Source organism: Eleutherodactylus coqui, chromosome 11 (genome assembly GCF_035609145.1).
Source record: "Eleutherodactylus coqui strain aEleCoq1 chromosome 11, aEleCoq1.hap1, whole genome shotgun sequence".
Classification (NCBI taxonomy): Eukaryota; Metazoa; Chordata; class Amphibia; order Anura; family Eleutherodactylidae; genus Eleutherodactylus; species Eleutherodactylus coqui.
The window spans coordinates 119,111,511-119,134,837 of NC_089847.1; the positions used below are offsets into that span (position 1 = coordinate 119,111,511).

Below are 23,327 nucleotides of genomic sequence, written 5' to 3' on the forward strand. Positions count from 1 at the left end.
ATTCACGGCGTATTATGTGGTCCTGTGATTGTAGTGGCAGTGTGTACATGACAAGGGGCGGCAGTCCTGCCTTGGAGGGTCGGCTTCGGCCCAGTGAGGAGGACAGAACTGCCTCATAAAAAGCCCGCTCATTTCTCTGAGGTAAACCAACAGATTTACCTCACGAAAAAGAGCCAGAAATCCCCTCACTACTGCGTGCGTGCGTGCGCGCCCCCGACACCCCTCCCTGCCTCAGCTGATAGGACCCTCACAGGAGCGCGCTTTGGTAGTGGAGAGGAGGGAGGGGGGGGGGTGAAAAAGAAGAAGAGTGCGGCGGAGGGATCCAGCTCCGGGTGCACTGCGGTTCGGGGAGGGAGAGAGTTCTTCTTCTTTGGCCATCACTTTCTCTTTATTTATTTATTTGCCCTAACGGGGGCAATTAATTCTTCCCGTTCCCCCGGTGCCGCCAGCTTTTACCCCCTTTCCTTTCTTTTTTTGGCTTTTCTACTTCATTTCTATTGACTCCCCCTTTTCTCCCTATTTACTGGGGGGTGTCCCCCCCCATGTTATTTACCCCCAGCCTGTGGTGGGCCGGGGGGGGCGTCGTGAGGAAAGATGTGGCGGTGACAGTCGGGGCTTCCCTCCCATGAAAGAAGAGGAGAAGAAAGAAAGAAGAAGAGAAGGAGGAGGAGGAGGAGGAGAGGGGAGCATCCTCGGCGGTCCCCCCCTCAGGAGAGGGGTCCTCCTGCAGCAGGTGTGGGCCGGTGGAGGGTGGCGGGGGCTCCGGGGGTCGCACGGGGGGGGGAGATGAGGGGGGTTGGGAGAAGTGCGGCGAGCAGGCCCGGAGCCGGGGAGTGTGGTGCTGAGGGGACAGCTGAGACTGCCTGCAACTCCTGCCAAAGTGTGCGCGGAGGAGGGGGGCACTCGGGAGGCAAAATGGGAGCCGGTCGGGAGCCCCCCTGCCGGGTGTGAGGGGCGCAGATTTACAGGCCAACTTCACTGCTTGGCAACATTGTATCCGCAGCGAGGAGCAACTTTACTGCTACTTTTCTTTAGTTACATTGTATCCACTTATTTTTAGGTTCTCTTTTTTTTTTCTTCTTTCTTTCTATGTTTACATTTTTTTTTAAAATCTATATAATTCTGGTCGCCCTTGGAAACAGAGGTTTTTAGCTCCGCCCCACCGGCAGACATGTGACCCAATAGTTCTCTTAAGGCCTTATGTACAAATGCGACCGACCGGCGAGTGTTAGTTTTTTCGGGGTGTTCGGAAATCGCTTGGCAAAAAAAAAAAAAAATGTATGAAGGTATCGCGCGTTTTCCGCGCGGGCATTGCGTCGACAATCGCCCTATGTGGGAGTGCATGCGTGTCGAGTAATGCGCCAAGGTGGCGCGTTGGGATTTTTTTTATTTCTTTGCACACCTTTTAAAGTTATGTGAAGTTTGTTAAACGCTGATTAGACGCTCAGATGCGCAATTCTGATGGTACGCGTTGAAAAAAAAAATCACAGCGCGTTCTTTTAGGGCACCTTTTCACACACCGAAATTGTAGAGTCAATGGGCACGTGGAAAAAAAAAAACGGAATGCGCTTTGGCGTCGCACGGGGGTGAGCCGCTGTTTTCACGCACCCATCGACTTCAGCGGGAGTTTAAAAATCACGTTTACGGTTTATTTACACGTCAGTGTGAGCCAAAACCAGGAGCGGGTCCAACATACGGAAGAGATGCGAATCTTATACTTTTCGCTGTTCGTTCCGCTCCTGGTTTTGGCTTATAAAATGCTGATTGGCGCGTGAATAAAGTGCTAAATTGGTTTTAAAGTCCCGTAGAAGTCAATGGATGCGTGAAAATAGCAGCCCACGCCTGCGATGCGAAAGTGCCTTTTTTTTAAATTTGACTCTAATTTTGGTGTGAAAATGCAGCATAATAGAACATGTGATTTTTTTTTTTCCATCAGTCCGTGAAAAAAAATCGCTTTAAAACAGCCCTCCAGTTTCAGGACGAAATATCATCCTGGGACTGGAGGGGGAGGGGTATATTACCTGCATGTGTCGTTCTCTGCTGGCCCTCGGATCCGTCCGTTCCTGGTCCGTTATAGCCGATGCGATCTTCAAACTACCTGATCCTCGCAGTGTTAGACTACTATGCACTATACCTGCTCTCTGATTGGTCAGGGCTGCTCATGTGGTCAGTGCTTGCCAATCAGAAAACAGTATGCATTAGGCATCCTGGTCATCTTAGACAACTGAAAAAAGGGCCGACGGATCGGAGGAGCAGGTAAGATATCTCCCTTCTTTAGTCCCGGGAATGGTTTTGGGACAAAATTCTGAGTTTTAGTGGGTCCAAGTTGTGTCCATCTTCAGTCATTTGTGAACTCCGATGCTAAACGTACTTTATGAATAGCTGCTAACTAGGGAATGGTCATGGCGCCGTTGAGCGCAGCGTAGGTCGCACGGCTGTAGATTGTAATGTAGCGCTGGGACATCACAAGTGATGGAAGTTAATGCGGTCATATTGCTGGTCGCAAGAAATCCGAGAACACTCGACTTTTCGCGATCATTGGATTGTGGCGACGGCAACGTGCGATCTGCCGTGGAGCGCATTGACTTCCATTACTTTGCGGTCTTGCATGGCTTTGCTGTGAACTTTTTGCCAGTGTTGTGGCCAAGGCCGCAGTGTAGCCCTTCTTTACTCCTGGTGACCCCACAGGCCTTCTAATACTTGGGAACCCATAGTGTACGCTGCGGGTTATACTTGGTGCGCTTCTAGTCAGTTGCTGTAGAGATGGGCAACCTAAAAAATATTATTTATGTTAGAGGGAATCTGTCCCCTCTAAACGCTACCAATAAACTAAGTTCTGGTCCTGTTTGGGGAGATGATGGGGAGCCGGGGATGTAATATTTTCTATATTTACCTGCTGCCTCATTTCCGTGGCCTTCACTGGTGAAGTCTATGAGCGGTCTGAATATCGGACTTCATTCATGCTTCTGTGTCCGCATAGACTTCCTCAGTAGTGCGAGCACATGGTGGTCTGAAAAGAGTCTGATTTTCAGGCCGCACTCGGACTTCTCTGGGGTCGCTGCGGGAACGGGGCAGCAGTTGAGTATAAGAAATGTATCCCTCAGCTTCCTGAAAAGCATCAGAACTTTAGTCATAGCACTTTTCGGAGGTGGCCGGTTCCTTTCAAAGGCGTTGTACCAAAAACAGCCTTCCACAGGAGAGGTGATAAAAGTTTGATCAGTGGGGGTCTCACTGATGAGAACCCTACCACTCATGAGAATGAGGGTCCCTGGTCCCACTTTTGTCATCACTGCAACCCCAACAGAGTTTAGTCTCCTCTTCGCTGCGGGGGTGTAGTGCGCCTGGACTGAGGAGGGGACGGATGTGCCCCCCCCCACGATCAGACTTCAATCACCATCCAATTAATAGGTGATTGATACAATCTGTTTAATACATAATAAGCCTGATGTTACCAATGTACTACAGTAAATGCTTTGCTAATTAGAATATATGAGCCGTTTATCTTGGAGTCGGAGTGTTGAAAAATAGGAAGTTGGAAGTTTGGCTTATCGGCTTCACAGCCCCAATGAAGTCCCCATCATGGACTGAGTTCTCTAGAAGCGAGCGGATGTCCAGTGTTGCTTCAAGTGTATTAGGGCCGCCATTTTAACACATAGTGAAGGCTGAAAAATGTGTTCATTGAGCTGTGGTTGAAACTCAGGACTGTCCCTTTAAATTTCGGAATGGATAATTCAATCTTGGGTGGGATTAGAGCGTCATAAACTATTTGGAAAGTTTTTTTTAACTATATCGAAGTTAAAAAAAAAAAATTAAAGAGGCTTTCCGGGACGTAAAAAAATGTCAGTGTCCCAGAAATGTATAAAATAAAGAAAAACACAAACTTACCTGCTCCATTGGCACCCCGTCCAGTGCTAGAGCCCCGATGCCCGCCACTCGAAAAAAAAGCCAGCAGGTAGTCATGTGCCGTTCATTGTACATGTGACCATGTAACCAATCACAGGCTCAATTGAAGATTTTTATATAGCCGCTTAAGCCTGTGATTGGCTGAGCAGTCATGTGCGCAGTGTCACCATCCACCAGCTTCTTCGGGGGCTGGTTGGGGCGCCGCTGGAGTCGGTAAGTAAGTGGTTTATCTCGAAGCTATTGAAACTTTTTTTGAGTCCCGGAAGACTTCTTTAAAACACCGATCATTGGAATGAAAAACCCTCTCCTCACATCATGGCTCCCCCCGTGATCCAGCGTTCATATCGTCCTCTTGGCCTTTTTTTTTTATCCAAGCAAGCTAGCATGTGACCACTGCAGCCAATCAGTGCCTGCAGCAGTCACATGCCATACTAGTGGCATCGCCACTCAGCGATGGGGGCAAAGATGCCAGGAGTACAGCACCCGCCAACCGCAGTCACTGATTGGCTGTAAAAGTTATATGGGAAATAAAGACCGCCGGAGCTTCAGCACTTTTTATAACAAAGGCAGACGTTTTTATTGAACTTTTTAAGTCGGAAGACCCCTTTAAGTTGTCCATACATAATGGTGGGCTGTCTCATTGCCTATGGCTAAACCTGCTGACCGTCTACAAATGCCGACAGACCCCATTGACCTGGGTGAAAAGTGAATTGACTGCTAGATATTTTTTGTTGACCCGTCCACTGTCCCCCCATTAGCTGTCTATAAGTATTAACCCCCCTTCATGTTAATGGGGGGATCTGATTTGGTAACTCGCAACTGATCGACGGTTTGACTAGCCGTTGTGAAACTGTTCCGCATGTGGAGTCTTGTCACATAATGCTACTTGTGTATCCTTAGTAGATTAGTAAGAACCATAGGGATTCGTTGACTTCGATGGGCCTAGGAAATCAAAAACTGTCTTGGAAGGAGGCGGCACCCGGGGTCTCTACGTCTCGATGCTGCAGAGCCGTGGGCGTTGTGTGCCGTGTAGCAGAGAGTTCTAGCCCGCGGTTCAGTTCTCCAGTCGCAGCTTTGACACGCTTCGCTCAGAGTTTTTTAATGATGCAACAGGTACAAAATGCAAAAAATTTGCATCTGAACGCTGCATGAGCCTGTATGCCGGCACTCAAGGCCCTGCGTGTCTGAGACAGTCCTGTAGGACCTCTGTGTGCTCCATGAGGCATGGGGACTCTCATCCATAGCGGGTAGTAACGCTGTAATACGCCCATGCAATGAAAGTTGTCATGGATGAATCTGTAAAGAAACTTCTGTGTGCCTCAATGTAAAACTGTAGGCATACACAAGTACAGTATTGCGGTGTAGCATGGACCGGTAATATCAGAGCGAGCTTGTGGCCTCAGGCGGCGGTAGCATTCTCTTGAAGGCAATTGCTTTTAGTAGGGCATGACAATTATGTTGATCTTGAAGTTATTGTGTACCTTATGGCATGTAGGTAGCGTGTGACTCGCAGAACTGCAGGCAGACATAGTATGTGAACCCTTACTATCTGTGTACTGCTTCGGGCTGCTTGTGTTTTGGGGACTCATCTGTTCTTAAGGTGCTTCTATACGGTGTATTAGGCCCGACGGCCGTATCAGCAACTATGCTTTTACACATGGTCGTTCTATGAATGGAGATGGAGCGCGCCGGGGATCGTTCCGACCGCTCGCCTCCGTTCACAGTGAACAGGAGTCGCCCAAAGACTGAGTGTCTCCAGTTCACACGGCCCGACAGTCGCTTGGTTATTAGTTGTGCTACAAATTAAGCGACTGCAAGAAGTGAGCGATTTTTTGCACGGTCCTCCGCCGCTTGTACACTATCGCCCAAATTAGTTGTCCCCAGCGATGATTTGGGCAATAATCGCCCCGTGTAAAGGTAACTTTATTTATTGTATCCCACAATGCCAGTCAGCGGGTTATGACCGCTCCTGTTATGAATCGCAGAAACTTCCCTACCGCTGTATGTACACGGGCGTGTGCGCTGTCAAAAACTGACCGTTCCGCCCGCGGTTTACCTGTGTGTACAAAGCATTTTTGAGATTACAACACATGATTTGCATCAGATTTGCGCACATGACAAAAAATTACGTGTGGTTACAATAATAAAATGCTGCTATGCGAGGGAAATACGGTTTTTCCCCAGGCTCCCATAAAAAACAATGGTCTATTTTTGAACCAGAATTGCCCAAAAAATAGGACATGCTGTGATTTTTCAAACTAGGGACTATCGGTACGCAGGTTTTGGTTTTTTTCCCCGTGCGAGTCCCGTCCATCTCGCAGTCAGACAGAACCCGCTCAGGAAGATTACCCGTGTGAATGCAGCCGAAGAAACGTGTAAAATGATGATTGACCGACGTAAATGCGCAAAATGATGAATGTTTAGTGCTGATGGAGACGGGATTTCATCGGCGTTTTGTTTTCCGTTTTTCTGTTCCTTTCTGAGAGCAAAAAATGGGCGTCTAAGCCCGGCCTTACACTAATCTGACCCTATGTCCAGCCGGTGACCTTCGCTTACCTGTCCGCAGTCTTCTTTATCCGTACTGCGGATGTGCCGGCCGGCGCACGGTGTGCAGTACAGACAACGCTGTGCCGCCGCCAGGCGAGGACGTGGAACCCGCGACCTTTTCTGCAATGATGATTGCGGAGGTGCCGTGGGCTGGACTGCTTCTATTGACTACAATGGAAGCCGTCTGCACGGAATCCGCCTCAAAATAGATCATGCTGCGTTTTCGAAAAATGCCTGTCCATGCGGGCCGCCCTATATTATGACTCCGCTCCGTATTACCGTCCCCTCAGCGTGGACCGAACACGAACGAAAAATACTCCAGTCTGAAAGCGGCCTTGCTCAGGAGTCTTGTGATGTATGACCGGGATAACATTACAGGTAGGTCCGGGGGGTGGGTGTGCGACCGGACCGCTGCCGTCTCATCCAGGGGTCACACAACAACTTAAAAAAAAACCATACAATTCCCCCAAATTAGTAAAAGTTCATTCTATATGCAGAAGCGTGTCCTTCGTCACCTCTAGTTCCGTGTTCTCTATTCCAGCTGCCCAAGCAGATCTCCAACGTGTTGTAGCCACCTACAAGAAATGCTGCTCCTCTGCAGTTTTTCTCATTAGAGGCAATATAAAAAAATGGGATTTCTATTATGTGCTTTGAAAGGAAAAAAAACACAAATTGTGATTATTACAGAGATTTCCAGCACTTTCGATTTTTTTTTTCTTTAGCGATTTTGCATCTAAAGGGGTTTTCTGAGTCCCCCTGACATTGGTGGTAGCCGGGGGATGCATAGTATACTAAATCCTCCCCTCGTATATGAGTCTGCTACCGTTACCTCGGTTAGTTCTGTCTGAATATTCTGGCCTCTTCTTCCTCAGATGGTCATGTGATCCCCGTTCTGACCATCTCAGATCAATTTGGGGTTATGGATTCATTTTCTAGTCAGATTCTCAGTGATGCTGTTACATGGGCCTACCACAGAAACAGCTTGTAGCTGGACCCAGACACTCCTGTCACAGTTACTGATGATGATCACACAGGTATAACAGAGGAGATCACAGCTCATCCTCCTGCCTGTATACTTATGGCCTGTAGCTTATATAGAAGGTAATGGTTATTAAACCGTCCTCTCAGCAGGCATAAATGGTATATCCTCAGCTAATGCTCTGCTGATGCATCATGGGATAGATGTAAAACTGGAAGGGAAAAAAATCTCAGTCTCAGGGTGCGTTCACACGAACGTATATCGGCTCGGTTTTCACGCCGAGCCTATATACGTTGTCCTCATGTGCAGGGGGGGGGAGGCTGGAAGAGCCCAGGAGCAGAAACTCAGCTCCTGCCCCCTCTCTGCCTCCTCTCCACCCCTCTGCACTATTTGCAATGGGGAGAGGCGGAACGGGGGCAGGGCTAATTCCCGTAACTTAGCCCCGCCCCCGTTCCGCCTCCTCTCATTGCAAATAGTGCAGAGGGGCGGAGAGGAGGCAGAGAGGGGGCGGGAGCTCAGTTCCTGCTCCTGGGCTCTTCCAGCCTCCCCCCCCCCCTGCACATGAGGACAACGTATATCGGCTCGGCGTGAAAACCGAGCCGATATACGTTCGTGTGAATGCACCCTCAAGATGGTGCCTGATAAGCATCAGACAGGGAGCTGCGCTTCATATAATACACAGAGGAGACCTCCAGAGTGTGATAGGCAATCAGGTGAGGGGGCAGAAATGTAAAAATGTGGTTTCACGGCCCTTTAACATAAGAGCTATACTGCAACAGTAGCGTGACCTTATACATGATGATCAAATACACGTCTCAGTGACAGTGAATACCCACGGCAGATCCGTGGAACTTGTGCAGCGGCGTATGGCGTCCCTGCATTGTGGTCCCATAGGCACTCCATGTATTGCTGCCTCCATGAGGCCCCGTATTGTCTTCTAGAGGAGAATAATGTCTCTGTAATAGATTATCCAATGGAACGTGAAATCTGGAAGAAATATGCCGTGTGCCGATGCAGACACTTCGAGAGATATCGGACTACAATATGGGCTCATGGCAGCGTATATGAAGGGTGCACACAGCACAGATCCGTAATAACTTCTCTATCAGGGTGCTCGGTTACCTGCTAGGTGGCGGGGGCTACGCAACTGGTTCGGCTTGATCTGAGTTAAGCTCCCTTCACATTGTTTCTGAGACCTATGTGTGGCGTGTATGCCGGGAACTACTAGGATAGTTTGTGCAATATATACGAAAAAATCTATGGCTGAGCTAAAGCGAACCGCCGATCCTGGACAAACAAAGATGGCCGCACAACTTCTCTGACTACCTGACATACACCGTGTATTAGTATGCATTATTAGTATAAGACACTACACCTGCTTTGATTGGCCAGTGCCGCCCGCATGAGCAGTGCCGCCCGCATGAGCAGTGCAGACCGCATGAGCAGTGCAGTCCACATGACCAGGGCCGGCTAGTCAGAGCAGCATATAGCGCAATGTGCATCAGGTAGTCAGAGAAGCGGTGTGGCCATCTTTGTTTGTCCCGGACTGAAGGGTCGCTTTAAGGCCGCCTTCACACGGTGGAAATGCTGCGGAGTTTCCACATCTGTAATCACAGTGGAAGTTCTGCCGCTTTTAAAGTACAAGCCATGCGGAGGAGATTTCTAAAATTGTCGGAAAATTTGCGCAACGAATCTGTAACGTTTTTGAAAAATGTTCAGATCCTAAATCCACGGTGTGTCTATGCTGCGGAATACAGCTCTGGGAATACAAGGGTTAAAGGGGTATCCCGGGCACAAATACTATTGAGGATCTGTCCTCAGGATAGGTCATCACTAGTTGATCGGCGGAACAGCTGAGCGGCTGTATGCTGTCAGCGTCACAATATACAGAGGTCGGAGCGGAAGCAGCTGCTCCGACCTGTGTGTAGTGGCTGGCACTGGTAATTACAAGTGCGGCTCCCATTGATTTCAATTCCGTCCCGTATGAAAGGCTCTTAATAATGTGCACAACTTTTTCTTCACTCTGCTCCTTTATGAAGTTGCGGTGATGCACAGACTTTTGCAACTGTTTCTATTTCACTGACCTCATGATCTGCGCCAAACATCCGTGTTGGAATCTCAGTGTTCACAAGGTCACCCCCCCCCCTCCGCCATAGAGATACGGTACATTGAATGCACGAAAGTGACAATTCAGCAATTTTACCGCAACTCATCGGTAACATAGCCCTCGTCTTGCAGCAGGACGCTCCATATGTGGTACTCCATGTGTTCCTCCCGACGGCCCTGTTCTTAATAGGCCTTTGCTCAGATGAGACGAGAAGCCTCGTGTCTGCACCTCCTAACGTAGACTCAGGCGCGATTCACACGAACGTATTTGAGCACGCACAATACGCAAAAAATAGAGCCCATTGGATTTTCAAACCATGCTGTTGCGGAGGGTATATTCAGACACGGACGGATTTACACGACAGTATTTGCGCGTGCAATACGCAGAAAATAGAGCCTACGGATTTCAGTGAGCTCGTTCGCACACGTGTACTTGGCGCGCGCAGTTTGGTTATGCGAAAAAAATACGCAGCATGTTGTACGGAAAGAGAATGTTTTAAACTCGTAAAGCTATTGGCCGCTTCAGTAGCGGAGAGCGTCAATGTGCTTTCTCTTTGTGCACGACTTGTGCGCAAAAAGAACAGTAAAACCCCCTTTCCGAAAAACGCACGCAAATACGCTTACACTCGGGTAAATCTGGCCTGCCGGTTGTGCCGCGGTCCTAGCAGCGCAGTCGAAAACTACACCGCAAAAAAGTACACGGTTTTGGGCGCGTCACACGGCAAAAATGTTTGCCGCAGCTTATTCGCGCATGAACGTGATTTGAAGAACAGAATCAGCGTATCGCGTGCGTATTCTCCTGCGCGGTGTCACACCCTTCCCCTTGTGTATTTTCGCATCTGCTATAAATAGCACTTTTGCTGAAACGCAGGAAAATCGGGCAGGACCTGCGGTAAAACCATGCGCAATTTCTTCGCTCGCTTTTTGGCCACGCCGCAGGAACTCCGTCCCAACCGCCACGGCCGTAAATCCCCCCCTATATCCTGAAGAGCTCTATGGAGATAAATGCACAACAGAACTGATTGCACGCTAGTAAATATAATTCCATTTTCTTGCCACCTTCTACAAATCAGGTATCGATTAGCAACTCGCTCGCCGCCGCCGCGCCATAATTGATTGATGCAATTGACGCGTACCGAAGTGGCTACGAGGGCCTGTTCTTTTTTTTTTTTTTCCATCAATTTCATGCTTGCACAAAATATTGCAAATCGTCTTCCAGGCTTCTCTCCGGACCTCGTCCCGACAATCAGAAAGCTGCTCGTTTCCCCCGTAGACCGCGTCCGCGCGGACTGCTTTGTGCGCTCGCTCCCTCGTCCCGCACGCCTCGGCTCTGTATTCAGAGGCTCGGATTGTGTTTTCTCTCCTGCAATCACAGCTGCCATTCTGACACGGAGGAATGTGCTCGCCGCTCCCGCCGCCCCCTTTGCACTTTACAGGGGTCTGCCGAGGACACGTGTGCGGCGCCGAATAACGGCTGCTGTTTTCAGGGGGCTTTGTTTAACGGGATCCTATTTCTATGCAATAAAATAGGAAGCGCGCCGTTCCGCGGATACTCGTTAGATACAAGTTGCTCGGTATTCGTGAGTCGTACCGGATTTTATATTTGCTCTTGATTGGTTAGGCTTCGCTCAACTCACAAACTACTGAGGAAGCCGCGCAACGGCGGCGGCGGCGAGGCTCACGCACTAAAATCCATCCGGCACGGACAGACAGGTGATAGAGAGGTCCGAGCTTCTCACGTACAAATACATGTGGTGGCCGCGGGGTTTTCGTCCAAGGCCGCTTTCGTACGAGCGTATTTTAGATCCGTATTCCAGCCATGTTTTGCCGACTGCAACACGGAGCGAATGTAACGCTATTCGTCGATTCGCACGGCCGTATTTTTCATGCAGCATGACTTATTTTTGACGTATTTGACTTCTTCTGTTTTGCATTGCGCAATTACTGATCATTATTTGCACGGTATAAAAAATACGGAGCCGAATACATGATCGTATGACGGATGCGTTTCCTTTCGGTGGTCCGACACCGGCTGTCGGTTACATTCTCACGTGCGAGCGCGATGTCGAGGTGAGATAACGCACTTGTCAACATGTGTTTTACCCACGGATGGGAGGCGTTTTTGCATGAAACACGCTTTTGATCACTTCAGTAAAATTGCGATATTCCGGCGCTTGTTTCACGCGCTTCAGAGGATCAACAAGCGTTTTCCGTTGATTTGAGAGGGAAGCGCCGCATCGCACTCGTGTGCGCATCGTACGGCGTGCGATGTGTTTGACTGTCCTGTTGAAAACAATGGCCGATGTGTTCCGCGGCACGCCAAAAAAATAAGTCACGCATATGCACAAAACTCGCACAAGATTCGCGCTCGTGTGTATTTACACTCACTCCACAGAGAATACACATTTCCGTATTTGGCGTGCACATTTCAGTCGCGCAAAAAAAGTAGCATGCTCTACTTTTCTGTGCATTTGCGCCCCAAAGGTCCCCATAGAAGTCAGGGGGGTGCAAAGGCGCGTTTAATACGGCGGGAGATGCGTGAAATGCTGCGTAATTCAGCTGGAAAAAGATCACATCTGGAACTCATTAGACTAATTAGCCATTTCAATCTGTTTGCCAATGAACCTGCATTCCGGGCGCAAAAAGTACAGTAAAATACGCCGATGTGCACGCAGAAAAGACGTGTTCGCTTCGTGATGACGCTACACTCATGCACACGCAAATACGCATCCGCTCGTGTGAAGGGCGCTTTAGGATGCATTTATACAAGACGCACAGAGCTCACGTGGAAGTAGAACCCGTGATTTACACGGGCGACCTTTCTCTCTGCGACACAGAAAACTCGCAGCAGGTCTTATTTTCGGGGGATATCGCCCATTATTTCCTAAGGGTAGCAAAAGTCGCATTGCCCTCATCTGCCACGTGTGATGGGATTTGTACCGTTATAGGTACTGAAGCTACATGCGCCCCCCCCCCCATGCATGTAAAGTGATGTGATGCGTGTTTCTCGCATGTTCAAATGCAACATATTGATAGCGCTGTCACCTGCTGGCATACAGCCTTGGGCCGGCTGCACACCGCTGAGCCCGCAGCGGACCCTGTGCCCACCCTGTCATTTCTGTATCTTCTCTGCACTACGGATGGTCCGCATAGCGAGCCGTCGGACGTACGCAGTACAGATTTTTTTTTTTTAAACCTCTGTTTTTCCCGCGTCGTTGCAGCAGGGCCGCGGATCGGACGGCTTCTGTTGACTTTACTGTACAAAGAATACAATGACACAGGCGTTTTCTCGGCCCGTTATCGCGCTCGCCTGCAGGACTTCGCCCTTACTATTGAAAAACATGCTAGGTTTACGAGCAGGAAAATCGCGAGTGATGCAATGTTTATTTCTTGCAAAACATATCTGACTTCCAGGCAAAACTTCCAGGTTTGCCCGTGTGATAGCGGTCCAACTCTCTGAGCGGTGACACGCTCGCCCGTGTGATGGCGGTCCAACCTTCTGAGCGGTAACATGTTCGCCCGTGTGATGGCGGTCCAACTGTCTGAGCAGTATCGCATACGCACGTGTGATAGGGGCCCAACTCTCAGAGCAGTATCACGTTCGCCCGTGCGATTGCAGTCCAACTCTCTGAGCAGTACCGCTCTCGCCCATGTGATAGAGGTCCGACTCTCTGAGTGGTATTGCGTTTTCCCGTGTGATAGCGGTCCAACTCTTTTGAGCAGTATCGCGTTCGCCCGTGTGATAGCAGCCCAACTCTCTGAGTGGTATCACGCTCTTCCGTGTGATAGCGGTTCAACTCTCTCTGAGCGGGATTGCTCTCGCTCGTGTGTCAGCGGTCCAACTCTCTGAGCAGAATCGCGCTTGTTTGTGTGATAGCGGTCCAACTCTCTAAGCGGTATCACGCTTGCCCGTGTGATGGCGGTCCAACTCTCGGTATCACGCTTGCCCGTGTGATGGCGGTCCAACTCTCGGTACTACGCTTGCCCGTGTGATGGCGGTCCAACTTTCTGAGCGGTATAACGCTCGCCCATGAGATAACGGTCCAACTTTCTGAGCGGTATCACGCTTGCCCATGTGATAGCGGTCCAACTTTCTGAGCGGTATCACGCTCGCCCATGTGATAGCGGTCCAACCCTCTGACGGTATCATGCTCGCCCGTATTATAGCGGTCCAACCCTCTGACGGTATCACGCTCGCCCGCATTATAGCGGTCCAACTCTCTGAGCGTAATGCGCTCGCCTGTGTGATAGCGGTCCAACCCTCGGTATCACGCTCGCCCATGAGAGCACCATGTTTGCTCCGTGCGGCGTTAGTACATATGCTGCAGCACGTGTAGAGCGCTGCGAGCGCACGCCAGGCTGCTGTACAGGACGTTCTCTGATCTTCGCAGACTCAGAGACTGTTTTGCTGTAAAGCTATTTTTCCCTCCTTCAGATGAGCGATTAATCATTTGTGGTTCATCCTCTGATCATGGAGCTGCAGCCCCCCTAATTCACATTTAACTCCTTCACACCAATGGAGTTTTAATGCAAACTACAGCATTGTGCCTGGAGTTTTGCTTTCCTTCATGGCTCTTGTATGCTCGTGTAGAGCTGACCGTATGACGGGACCACGCCGGGCGCCATTCTGGGGGTTTTACTTGTTAGAAAAAAGTTAGTACTTCATCTGTGAGTGAAGGGAATTCACCAATTTTTGCTTACACTCCATTGAATTGGATGCAGCAATTTTGAGTGCAGGAAGTTTTTTTTATTTTTACACACTATGTTGACACAAGTATTGCAGATATGGAACAATACCTCTGCAGCGCCACCTGCTGGAAGGCAGCATTCCTGCAAGTCAATGTTAGATTATTTATACAAGCCTTGTAACAAGGACTTGGAATTGAAAGTCAAGCCAGAATCCATACACAGACAGCTGTTTCGGGGGTGTTTGCCCCTCATTAGTGTGCAGCAGGTTTTTGACTTTGCTAGCGAGAGGCCTGTGACAAAAGTATTGGCGTCCCACGGATCCTGTGCTGTCAGGTGAAGGGGATAGGCAAGTCAGATGTAAGAGCATAAGGGATCGTGTCCACAGGCGTTTTTTCACCGCATATTACATGTTCGATGCACGGATGCGTGATACACGGTGAATGGAGTCAATGAAAGTCAATGGACATCTGCGTGTAGATATGCATTAGAAATAGATCGCAGCATGCTCTATTTCTCTGCATGCCACGCAGCGTGAGCCCCATGCTTTTGCGTATGGGTGGCGTCTAATACGCAACTCCGTTACGAAATAGCGGAGAATTTGAAAAAAAAAGCCACATGTCCGTGAGTGTGTGATACGCGGGCCTGCGCCGTATACTCGCACCCATATGCGGCCTCTGCTGGTATTTACAAGCAATGGTCACTCCACAGCGTTTTACCAAAACGGACGTGGACATGCGGCCTTCAGGTGGATTCTCACAGGCGTATGGTCGCCACATATTACACGTAATCTCCCATAGGCGGCCATATAGCCGCTCACAGGCATTGCGCGAAATATGCGAGCAAGAAAAATCACAGTATGTTCTATATTGTATGCACACATACACGCCAGGTAAGTACATGGTGATTGGCAGAACACGGCAAGTACGCGGTGTCATTGCATACCTGCTGCGTGTCTCTCACGAGAGGCACGTAGCGAGATACACTCATGTGAGCCCGGGCCTTTGGTAAAAGGCCTCTTTCACACGGGCGACAGCGATATCGCAGCTTTTTCTTGTGGAAAACCGCGCATCGCATCTGTCCACGATTAAATCGCGAGAAGGTTAAGCCCTAACCCGAAACTAAGTCCTAGCTGCACTCCAAAAAAAAACTAGCAGTCTCGGTCCGGGTTCCTTTGCCCACAGAAGATCACTTCTTGGTTGCGGGATTCATAAATCCGGCCTTTAGGAAGTGATGGCTCTGATTGGTTCATCCAGCGCTGCATTGATTGGCTGAGCAGTGCTGGATGAACCAATCAGTGCCATTGCTTCCTGGAGGCGGGATTTATGAATCCTGCAATCAGGAAGTGATCTTATGTGGATGAACGAGGGCTGCAGGACGCCCGGAGGACACAGCTGGAGGACTAGGACCGAGCCTTCTCCAACCCCAGCCAGTATGACCCCCCCCAACAGGTCATGTGCTCAGGATATCCTGTAGTAAGAGCCCCTTTGTGATACTGAGCATATCCTGAAAACCTGACCTGTCGGAGAGCCATGAGGACTGGAGTCAGGAAACGCTGCCTTCTCTTATCTTCTCTTGGCTTCGTCTCAAGAAGCTTCACCACAAAGTGTCACATCATACAATGCGGTCAGGTCGGGGTTTAATTTACACAAAATTATGGAAAAACGCAGAGATTTTACAAGAAATGTGTATTTTCTTGCCTTATTATAGTAATAGTTACAAAAGCTGAGGGATTGTCTGCACCATGTGCACGACGTGTGTGACCCCCGCCTGAGGAGGGCGCACTCCACGTCACAGACAGGCAGAAAGCTATACGCTGAAGCAGTACATACACGTACGAGGAGAGGAGGCCGGAATGACTGATCGTTGGGGGCGGCACGCTGCCGGTAAAGTTGGTAGAAACTACCCTTGTAACCGTAGCTCCGCTGAATGCAGACGGTGATTGACCAAGCCAAGTCTGTTAAACCCCACACGGGCCGAAACCGCAGCGGAAAACACGCCTCAAATATGTCGCAAAGCCGAATTGCCAAAATCCCAACCAAAATGGTGCCGATTTTGCCGTGGTTTTTATAGCGGATCTGCCGCGGATTTTTACTTTTGCACTTCAAGGGCTGAAATCGCCGGTAGTTCTTGCGAGACGCACAAAATCCGCACGGAAATACGACCCGCAGATTGCATCACGGTGTCCGTGTTTTACGGGTCGTCCATGAAACATCACAGAGTAGGGCTGTTGCAGTCTGAGGACGCCCTATTATAGATCCGTAATATGGCCAGGTTTGATCGAAACGTCCAGCCGTTTATCAGCTATCAAGCAGACCGTCTTAAAGCGGGTGTCAGTGCCGGGATACATCAGGGTCGGAGCAGAATCCACTACTCCGACCCCTGTGTAGTGGCCGGCGCCTGTAACTGTAGGCTGGGGTCCCATTGATTTCAATGATTTTGCCTCTGATATTCCGGGCACCCGGTGGCCTCTAGTGAGCGCAGCGCCGATGATCAGGTGATGCAGAAGTGGCTGCGCTCACTAGAGGCCGCCGGGTGCCGGGAATATTGGAGGTAAAATCATACATTGTGATAAGCCACGCCCCCTGGCCACACCCCCTTTCGCTAGGAGCACCTTCGAGAAATAGTTTTTTTTCCAAGGCTGAAAAGGTTGGGAAACACTGGACTAAAGTGACTTACTGCTTGTCAACCTGTTGGCGGCCATGTTTATACTGAATAGCCCTTTTGGGCGATTATTTGGCCTATAGCAATTCTCCGCTCGCCGGATTCAAATCGCGGCCGCGATTCTCCGCAGTCAGATGGGCTCACAGCGGAGGACTGACCGTTCTCTCCCCTGCTCCCGGGCAGCGGAATATCGCTAGCCATATTCCGCAACGCCTGCGGACAGGCAGCCATACGCTGCCTACACCCATGTACAGGGCTCACGCGGTGTGGCACGCAGGGAAATAGAGCGGGCTGCGGTCACGCATTGTCCACACACACATGCATGGATCAATGAAAGTCCGTTGACTCCATTCCCCACGCGTCACGCGGTGTTTTTGTAAGCACAATACAGCGTTCGATAGCGCTTTGTAACGTACCCTATCATTGATGAGGTGCGTTAAAAAACCCTGCAAAAACGCAAAAAAGAAAATAGACCGCGCTTGAAAATTGCGGCGTTAGAATGCATCTGTGTGAGGACCCATTGAAATCAATGCGAGCGTTGTACCGCGATTAGTGCGTCGCTTGGGACACCGCGCTAATCGTGGTAAAAAGTGTCCGTTGTGAGAGCGGCCTTAGGGGCCGTACACACGGGGGGATTCACTGCAGGGTTTTATGCTTCGAGTTCCGTCCAAAAAACACATCAAATTCCAGCGCGGAAAATTGTTTCAATGTCAAAAAGTGACATTTTTCACAGTTTTCGCGCCTGCAGTTTGCCCATTAACGGGAAAAATTCAGTATGCAGATCTGCGCCAAAAAACAGCGGATTTTGATTGCGGATTCCGCCTTTATTTCACACATTGCAGATTTTGGCGCGGATCCGCAGTACATTTTATCCCTTCAATTGAAGAGACAAAGCCTGTAGCAGATCCGCGCCAAAATTGGCATCAATGGCGGATTTTGGCATGAATTTGCCCTGGAATTTGTATGACATTTCCATACCATTTCCGCTACGTATGAAAGTACCCTACAACCGCCCTTACAAAACATCGCGTTCGAAATCGCGGAATTTTACAGCAATTTCAACCCACGTTTTTGAAGCACTGTACAACATTTGACGGTGATTTTTTACGCACCCCATCACTGCGATGGTCGAGGAAGTGCATTAAAAAGCACTAAACGTGCGAAAATCGAGCAGACGGCGATTAAAATTCGGAGGCGATAGAAACGCCGCGTCCGAGCGCAGTCCCATTGAAAGCAACGTAGGCGTTGTACCGCGATTAGCGCAGTGGTTAAAACGGCGCAGTAAAAAGGCTCCATTTACGCAGCCGAATGCGAGTTGCGCTCAAGATCATCGGACGCAACTCGCATTGCGCACGTCCGTGCGATATTCGAGACTCCGGACATTACAGATCCCGTTCTTACATAAAGTTAGGACCTTCTTCAGTTTTTCCGTCTCGTTCTATCCGTGCGAAAGCAAAACCGCCTGTGTAAATTAACCCCTTATAAAACGCAGTGTGTGCGTCGCGCAATTGCGCAGAACTCGTTCGTTTTTCTCATTCGTGCAACTAAGCCCTAATCCTACGCCGCACGGATCCGATCACAGCGCACGTCACTCTATGCGAATGATTTTTAACTCGTGGTCCCGGGAGTAACAACCCCCCAGCAGCTCGTGACGCCGGCGTCCCGCAACCCTGCGCCGTCAAGGACGTACCCGGGAAGCTGCAGGAAACCCAAACCTGTTGAATGGGGGTCACAGCTGTTCGGTGACATGGGAGGCATTGTCTTGGGGCTCTCCGTGTGACAAGTGCCACCTGCCGTCATTGGTTTTTTTTTTAACCCCGTCTTATAATAAACCTTCTCGGCTTAAAAAAAAATCGCCGTTCTTCCGGCCAGAAGTTTTGAGTTCGGAAATGGCAGCGCAGAATCCGGATGAGCGGAGCCGCAGCTGAAGCCCTGTGAATAAACCATTTGCTTGCGAGAGTTGAAAGGGTGTCGATGGCTTGTCTGGAGCGGATAGGTTGCCTCTCCACCAACCTTTCGCCAGCATTTCTGTGCACAGACAAACTTGATGGCTGTGCTCTAAGTGTGGAGTGAAACGTCAGGAGTTTTCTGCCTGTGTAAACATTCTCTTCTCCCAGGGTTTACTGATGGAAGCGAGGGGCTTCTGATGGAGCTTCTGCCTCGGCAGGGCTCACATTGTGCTTGCCGGCTCTTGTAGGATGACGCCGACAGCCTAATAGATCAGCACCGACTTGGAAGGGAAATGAGAGAAAAGATGGGCCTGATATCATGTGCTGCTCTCCAATCTCTTCTTGGGACTCAGGCTGTGGCCTGCAGGAACATCACCCAGACCCACAGATAATGCTGGAGGTGCTGCGCCTCTAATGGATCGGAGTCTTCGTACTGCTACTCTCAGGAACAAAGGTCTGTCGCTAGTTTGTTCTCTGCCAGGCCAACAATAGCGCCGCCGCTTTCATTTCTTGCTAAACTAACAGAAATCTACTTTTTACATTCGAGGCCTGGCAGGGAAAGCGTGCTTTTTGTTTTTTTCATGTTGTCTTTTTTGGGGGGGGGTTCCGAATATGGAGGGTGGGGGGTGCTGAATTACTTTTTAGTATTTGGCAACAGATGGCTGCTTGGGTCACGGGGATTAGTAGTTCCGCTCCTTCTAACTACCTTGGGACTGTGCAATAGTTTGGCTCATGGAAGGTGTTTTTTTTTTTTTTTTTAAAGTTGGTCTGCTATTGTTTTTAGGTTTTATGGGAAGTTTAAAATTTTTTTTTTTTTTAATTTTTGTATTTTTTGCTCTTGTTGACCGGAGGGTCCACCGTTCTTGATTCCTAATGCCGCTGACGGTGCGGATGGCAGTGATCGTAGTGCCGCGGCCCGGTGAGGGTAATGCAGGTGCGGCTCTGGAGGACAGGTCATCTGTAGAAATAATCCAAAAAGTCCCAAAATACAGACCCGTTAACCCTTGCCTTCCACTATTATTTCAGTTAGTTCTGGTGCTCCTACGGCAGTTCTGTGGAGTCCGGGGAGGTATGGCTAAGAGGGGCCTTCACGCTTGTGATGGCGATATCGCTGCGTTGTTTTAGCGCGAATGTCAATAAGACTTTTTTGTATTAAAAACACATCACACAAAAATTGTTTTTTTTTTGTTTTGTTTTTTTGCGATGCGTTTTTAACCTTAGAAAGTCCTACTGACATTAAGAAAACGGAACGATATCACGATCGCAAGTGTGAAGGCACCTTTATACTTACCCAACTCCCCGATCCAGCGCTGTCACTCCCGAAAGTCACCACGGGCCAGACCGCTATCTGCACTTCCACAGCAACCAGCAGGAGTGCGCGGCCGAGCGGTCCGGCTACACGGTCTATGCTGACTTTCATGAGTGATAGCGCTGGATCAGGGAGCCGGGTAAATATCGGACATATCTCACCGGACTCCAGGGAACCTGCCGGACCAGCACCGTAACTTAGTTTAACCCTTTAAGGGCTCCTTCACACGAATGTATAGTTACAGCTTGCATAATACGCTCGACCACTGCCATAGGCTGCCATGTTGCCGCTCAGACCAATAGCGCAAAAATACACATCCACCAAAATTAGCAGCATGCTTGATTTTTGGCGCATATAAACGCTAAGATGCGATTGGAAGCCCGCAGCAAGTGCGCAATGTCATTGTATATTGTGTCACATGCGGGCAACCGGCCGTGAATTACACAAGCCGCCCTAACTCCTCACACGTAGCAGGAAATGGTGTGGATTTTCCGAAAAATCGATACGAAAATCGGATTTTGATGCAGATCCACAGCAGAATTCACCCCGAGGCCGGCTTCACACGGCGTAAGCGTGTTTACGAGCACATGAGCGTTTTTGCGTCTGTGTGTGCGTATTTTACTGTATTTTTTGCTCGCACAGGCAGCATGCTTCCATTGATTTCAACGGGCAATTAAGTTTATTATGTGGTATTTTTGTGCGCAAGATGCATGAAAATAGGGAATACTGCGAATTTGGGGTTTTTTTTGTAGCTGATAAGCCAAAAAGTACAAATGTGAAATCAGTGGGTTCTATTCACGGCGTATTGCAGGCGCAAATGTTGCACTTCTAATTCGTCCATGTGAATAAGCCCGAAGGCGAGAAATTTGCGGACCTGCGTCAAATCTGCGTCAAAATCCATACCAGCGATGTGGATTTTGAAACCCTTTTGCCGCAGTTTTGCTGCAGATTTTCCGCTGTAGAAGAATCCGCAGTGTTTACGGTATTTTTGTTCCCAGCAGGTTGAAGCAGAACGACTCTTCCATCTCCTGGTCAGGCGCTTGTCCTCCATCTTTACGATTTTTACACCGACAATCCGGACTGTCCTGTCGTTTTATGCCGGACTTAGTTGGCCATAATTCGCTGCGTGCCGCGTGCAACGCCATTGTGTATTTGCTGCATGCCACCAATCGCCGCGCACTATCTTGGCGTATATGCCCGTGTAATACGCGCCAAGATTGAACATGCTGCTGATTTTTCTTGCGCGCTTATTTTGCGCAGCTCGTGTGAACAGCAATATGGGAGATCGGTACAGCGTATTTCGTGTGTGGACGCGGCCGGGGGCTACCTACACACAGGCAAGCGTGATACCGAGCGATAGAGGATCTGAACGCCTTGCGATGCGTTAAAGCTCCCATCTAAATCAACGGGCAATGCTTTCCGAAGAACGCGAAAAGTTACAACATGTATACGACGCCATTGAAAATAATGGGATTCACATTTGCGCATCTCCCAATGCAGAAACCTCCCGCCGGTTTCTGGGCCGTGTGAAAGCGTCCTAAGTCAGACTATCGGGCCGAGAGAAAAATCGCTTGCGTGAATTATCCCGTTCAAACAAATGGATTCTTTTCCCGTCTGAGTTCCGTCCATCTCCGAATCAGGCAGAACTCGTGTGGAAGAACCGCCCGTGTGATTGCCGCCGCCATAGCCATTTTTCCACGGCGCTTACATGCATTTTTGCAGACTACTACCCCGCACCACCGGAAAAAAGGCCAGATATTACGTTAAGCTTTGCGACAAATTATGTTCTGGAATCGGAGGACGGAGGGAGTTCATCACCTGCAATTAATTGCGTTGTCCGTCCGTCCGTTCAACCGCTTCCCGATGCCGTTTTCCAGCAGTCAAGATGGCCTCCATCTATTGACTGCCTAATGGTCTATGTTGCCTTGGTAGTGTTAAGACTATCAATGCGCCATACCTGCTCTGTGATTGGGCAGCGCCGATCACATGATCAGCCACGGCCAATCACAAAGCGTAATTCAAAAAGTCAGCTGCCAGTTTAGGCTGCCCACAAACAGCAGCGGGAATCGGCGAAACGAAGGAATGGCGAACGCAATCCACTGTACGTAAAGGCACCGAAAAAGTGCGACAAATGTATTACATGCATTATAAAGTGAGGAGGCCTAATGGCTTCACATGAGCGTAACTGCGCAATGGCATTGCGTAGTTGCTGCACGCCACCAATCGCCATGCACTATCTTGTCTGTGTGCGTAGTATGCGCCAAATGCTGCAAACCTTTTTGTGTGGGTATTTTCTGCAATATGCAGCAACATGGGAGCATGGTACACCCTATTAAGCACGCAAAACCTGCAAGCGTAATACACTGCGACCATACGTTCGTGTGACGGCGTCTTGCCCTGTCTTTTGACGGAAAACGTCGACAGCTCCCATAGGCTTCTATGGGAGCTGAAAAAAGGGAGGGGGAGGGAGGGGGAGGGAGCTCACCTGCGTCCGGCGCTTGGAATAGAAGACGGCTGCCGCTATGTAAGCATTAGAAGTCATTCCGAGGATTTCTGCCGACCAACGGAATTCTGCGCTGTAGCGAATTTTTCGCATTTGGACGGAGAAAACCCTAATTGATCCCTGGACTCGATTGCGGCTGTTTTTCACGGATGCAATTTTCGCCCGCGATGCGCCCATCGTACGAGCGCATCGCCCGTGTGAATGAGGCCTAAACTTGCCAGTCTTAGATAAATGTTGTTGCGAGCAAGAAGCGCCAAATGTCGTAAGAGATGCAAGCCTCCCGTTACATTTGTCGCACCTCGCGCCAGCCGTGCGCCAACGGCTGAAAATCAGGTAAAACCTGATGGAGATTTCTGCCATAATTTACACCAGTTTCCGGTCTTAATTATGGTTAACTTGCTAGGCCCCGCCCCTCCCGCTAAGCCACTCCCACTTGTAAAAGTTGCGGGAACAGCTGAAAATGCAGAAAAGTTTTTGTAGAAGTGGGACTTGAGCAGATTTGTGCTAATTCTCGGTACGAGATCTCTGGCGAGAACCGTTTTATGAATTCGCCCCTCCGTGTCGCGCCGGTATGTCTATGGGGAGTTCATGGCCATCTGATAACCTGAGACCTGCGAGGCGCCGCGCCGATTTTTATAAATGGGATTGAGAGAATTTGTGAAGCTAAAAAACATAGAAATA

The 23,327-nt window shown here is 49.5% G+C and overlaps 1 protein-coding gene across 5 annotated transcripts in view; it reads left to right on the plus strand.

Moving 5' to 3' along the window:
• The first annotated feature begins 321 nt into the window (after window positions 1–321).
• Window positions 322–23,327, plus strand: part of PHF21A (PHD finger protein 21A) — a 124,509-nt gene continuing 101,503 nt past the window's right edge. For 3 of the 5 annotated variants that reach the window (XM_066583407.1, XM_066583409.1, XM_066583408.1), the window contains exon 1: window positions 323–733. In XM_066583407.1, coding sequence (XP_066439504.1) covers window positions 626–733 — 108 coding nt within the window. In that variant the 5' untranslated portion in view covers window positions 323–625. Of the gene's footprint in view, window positions 734–18,962; window positions 19,289–23,327 lie in introns of those variants that run through there. The other 2 variants (XM_066583411.1, XM_066583410.1) reach the window with 2 other exon arrangements.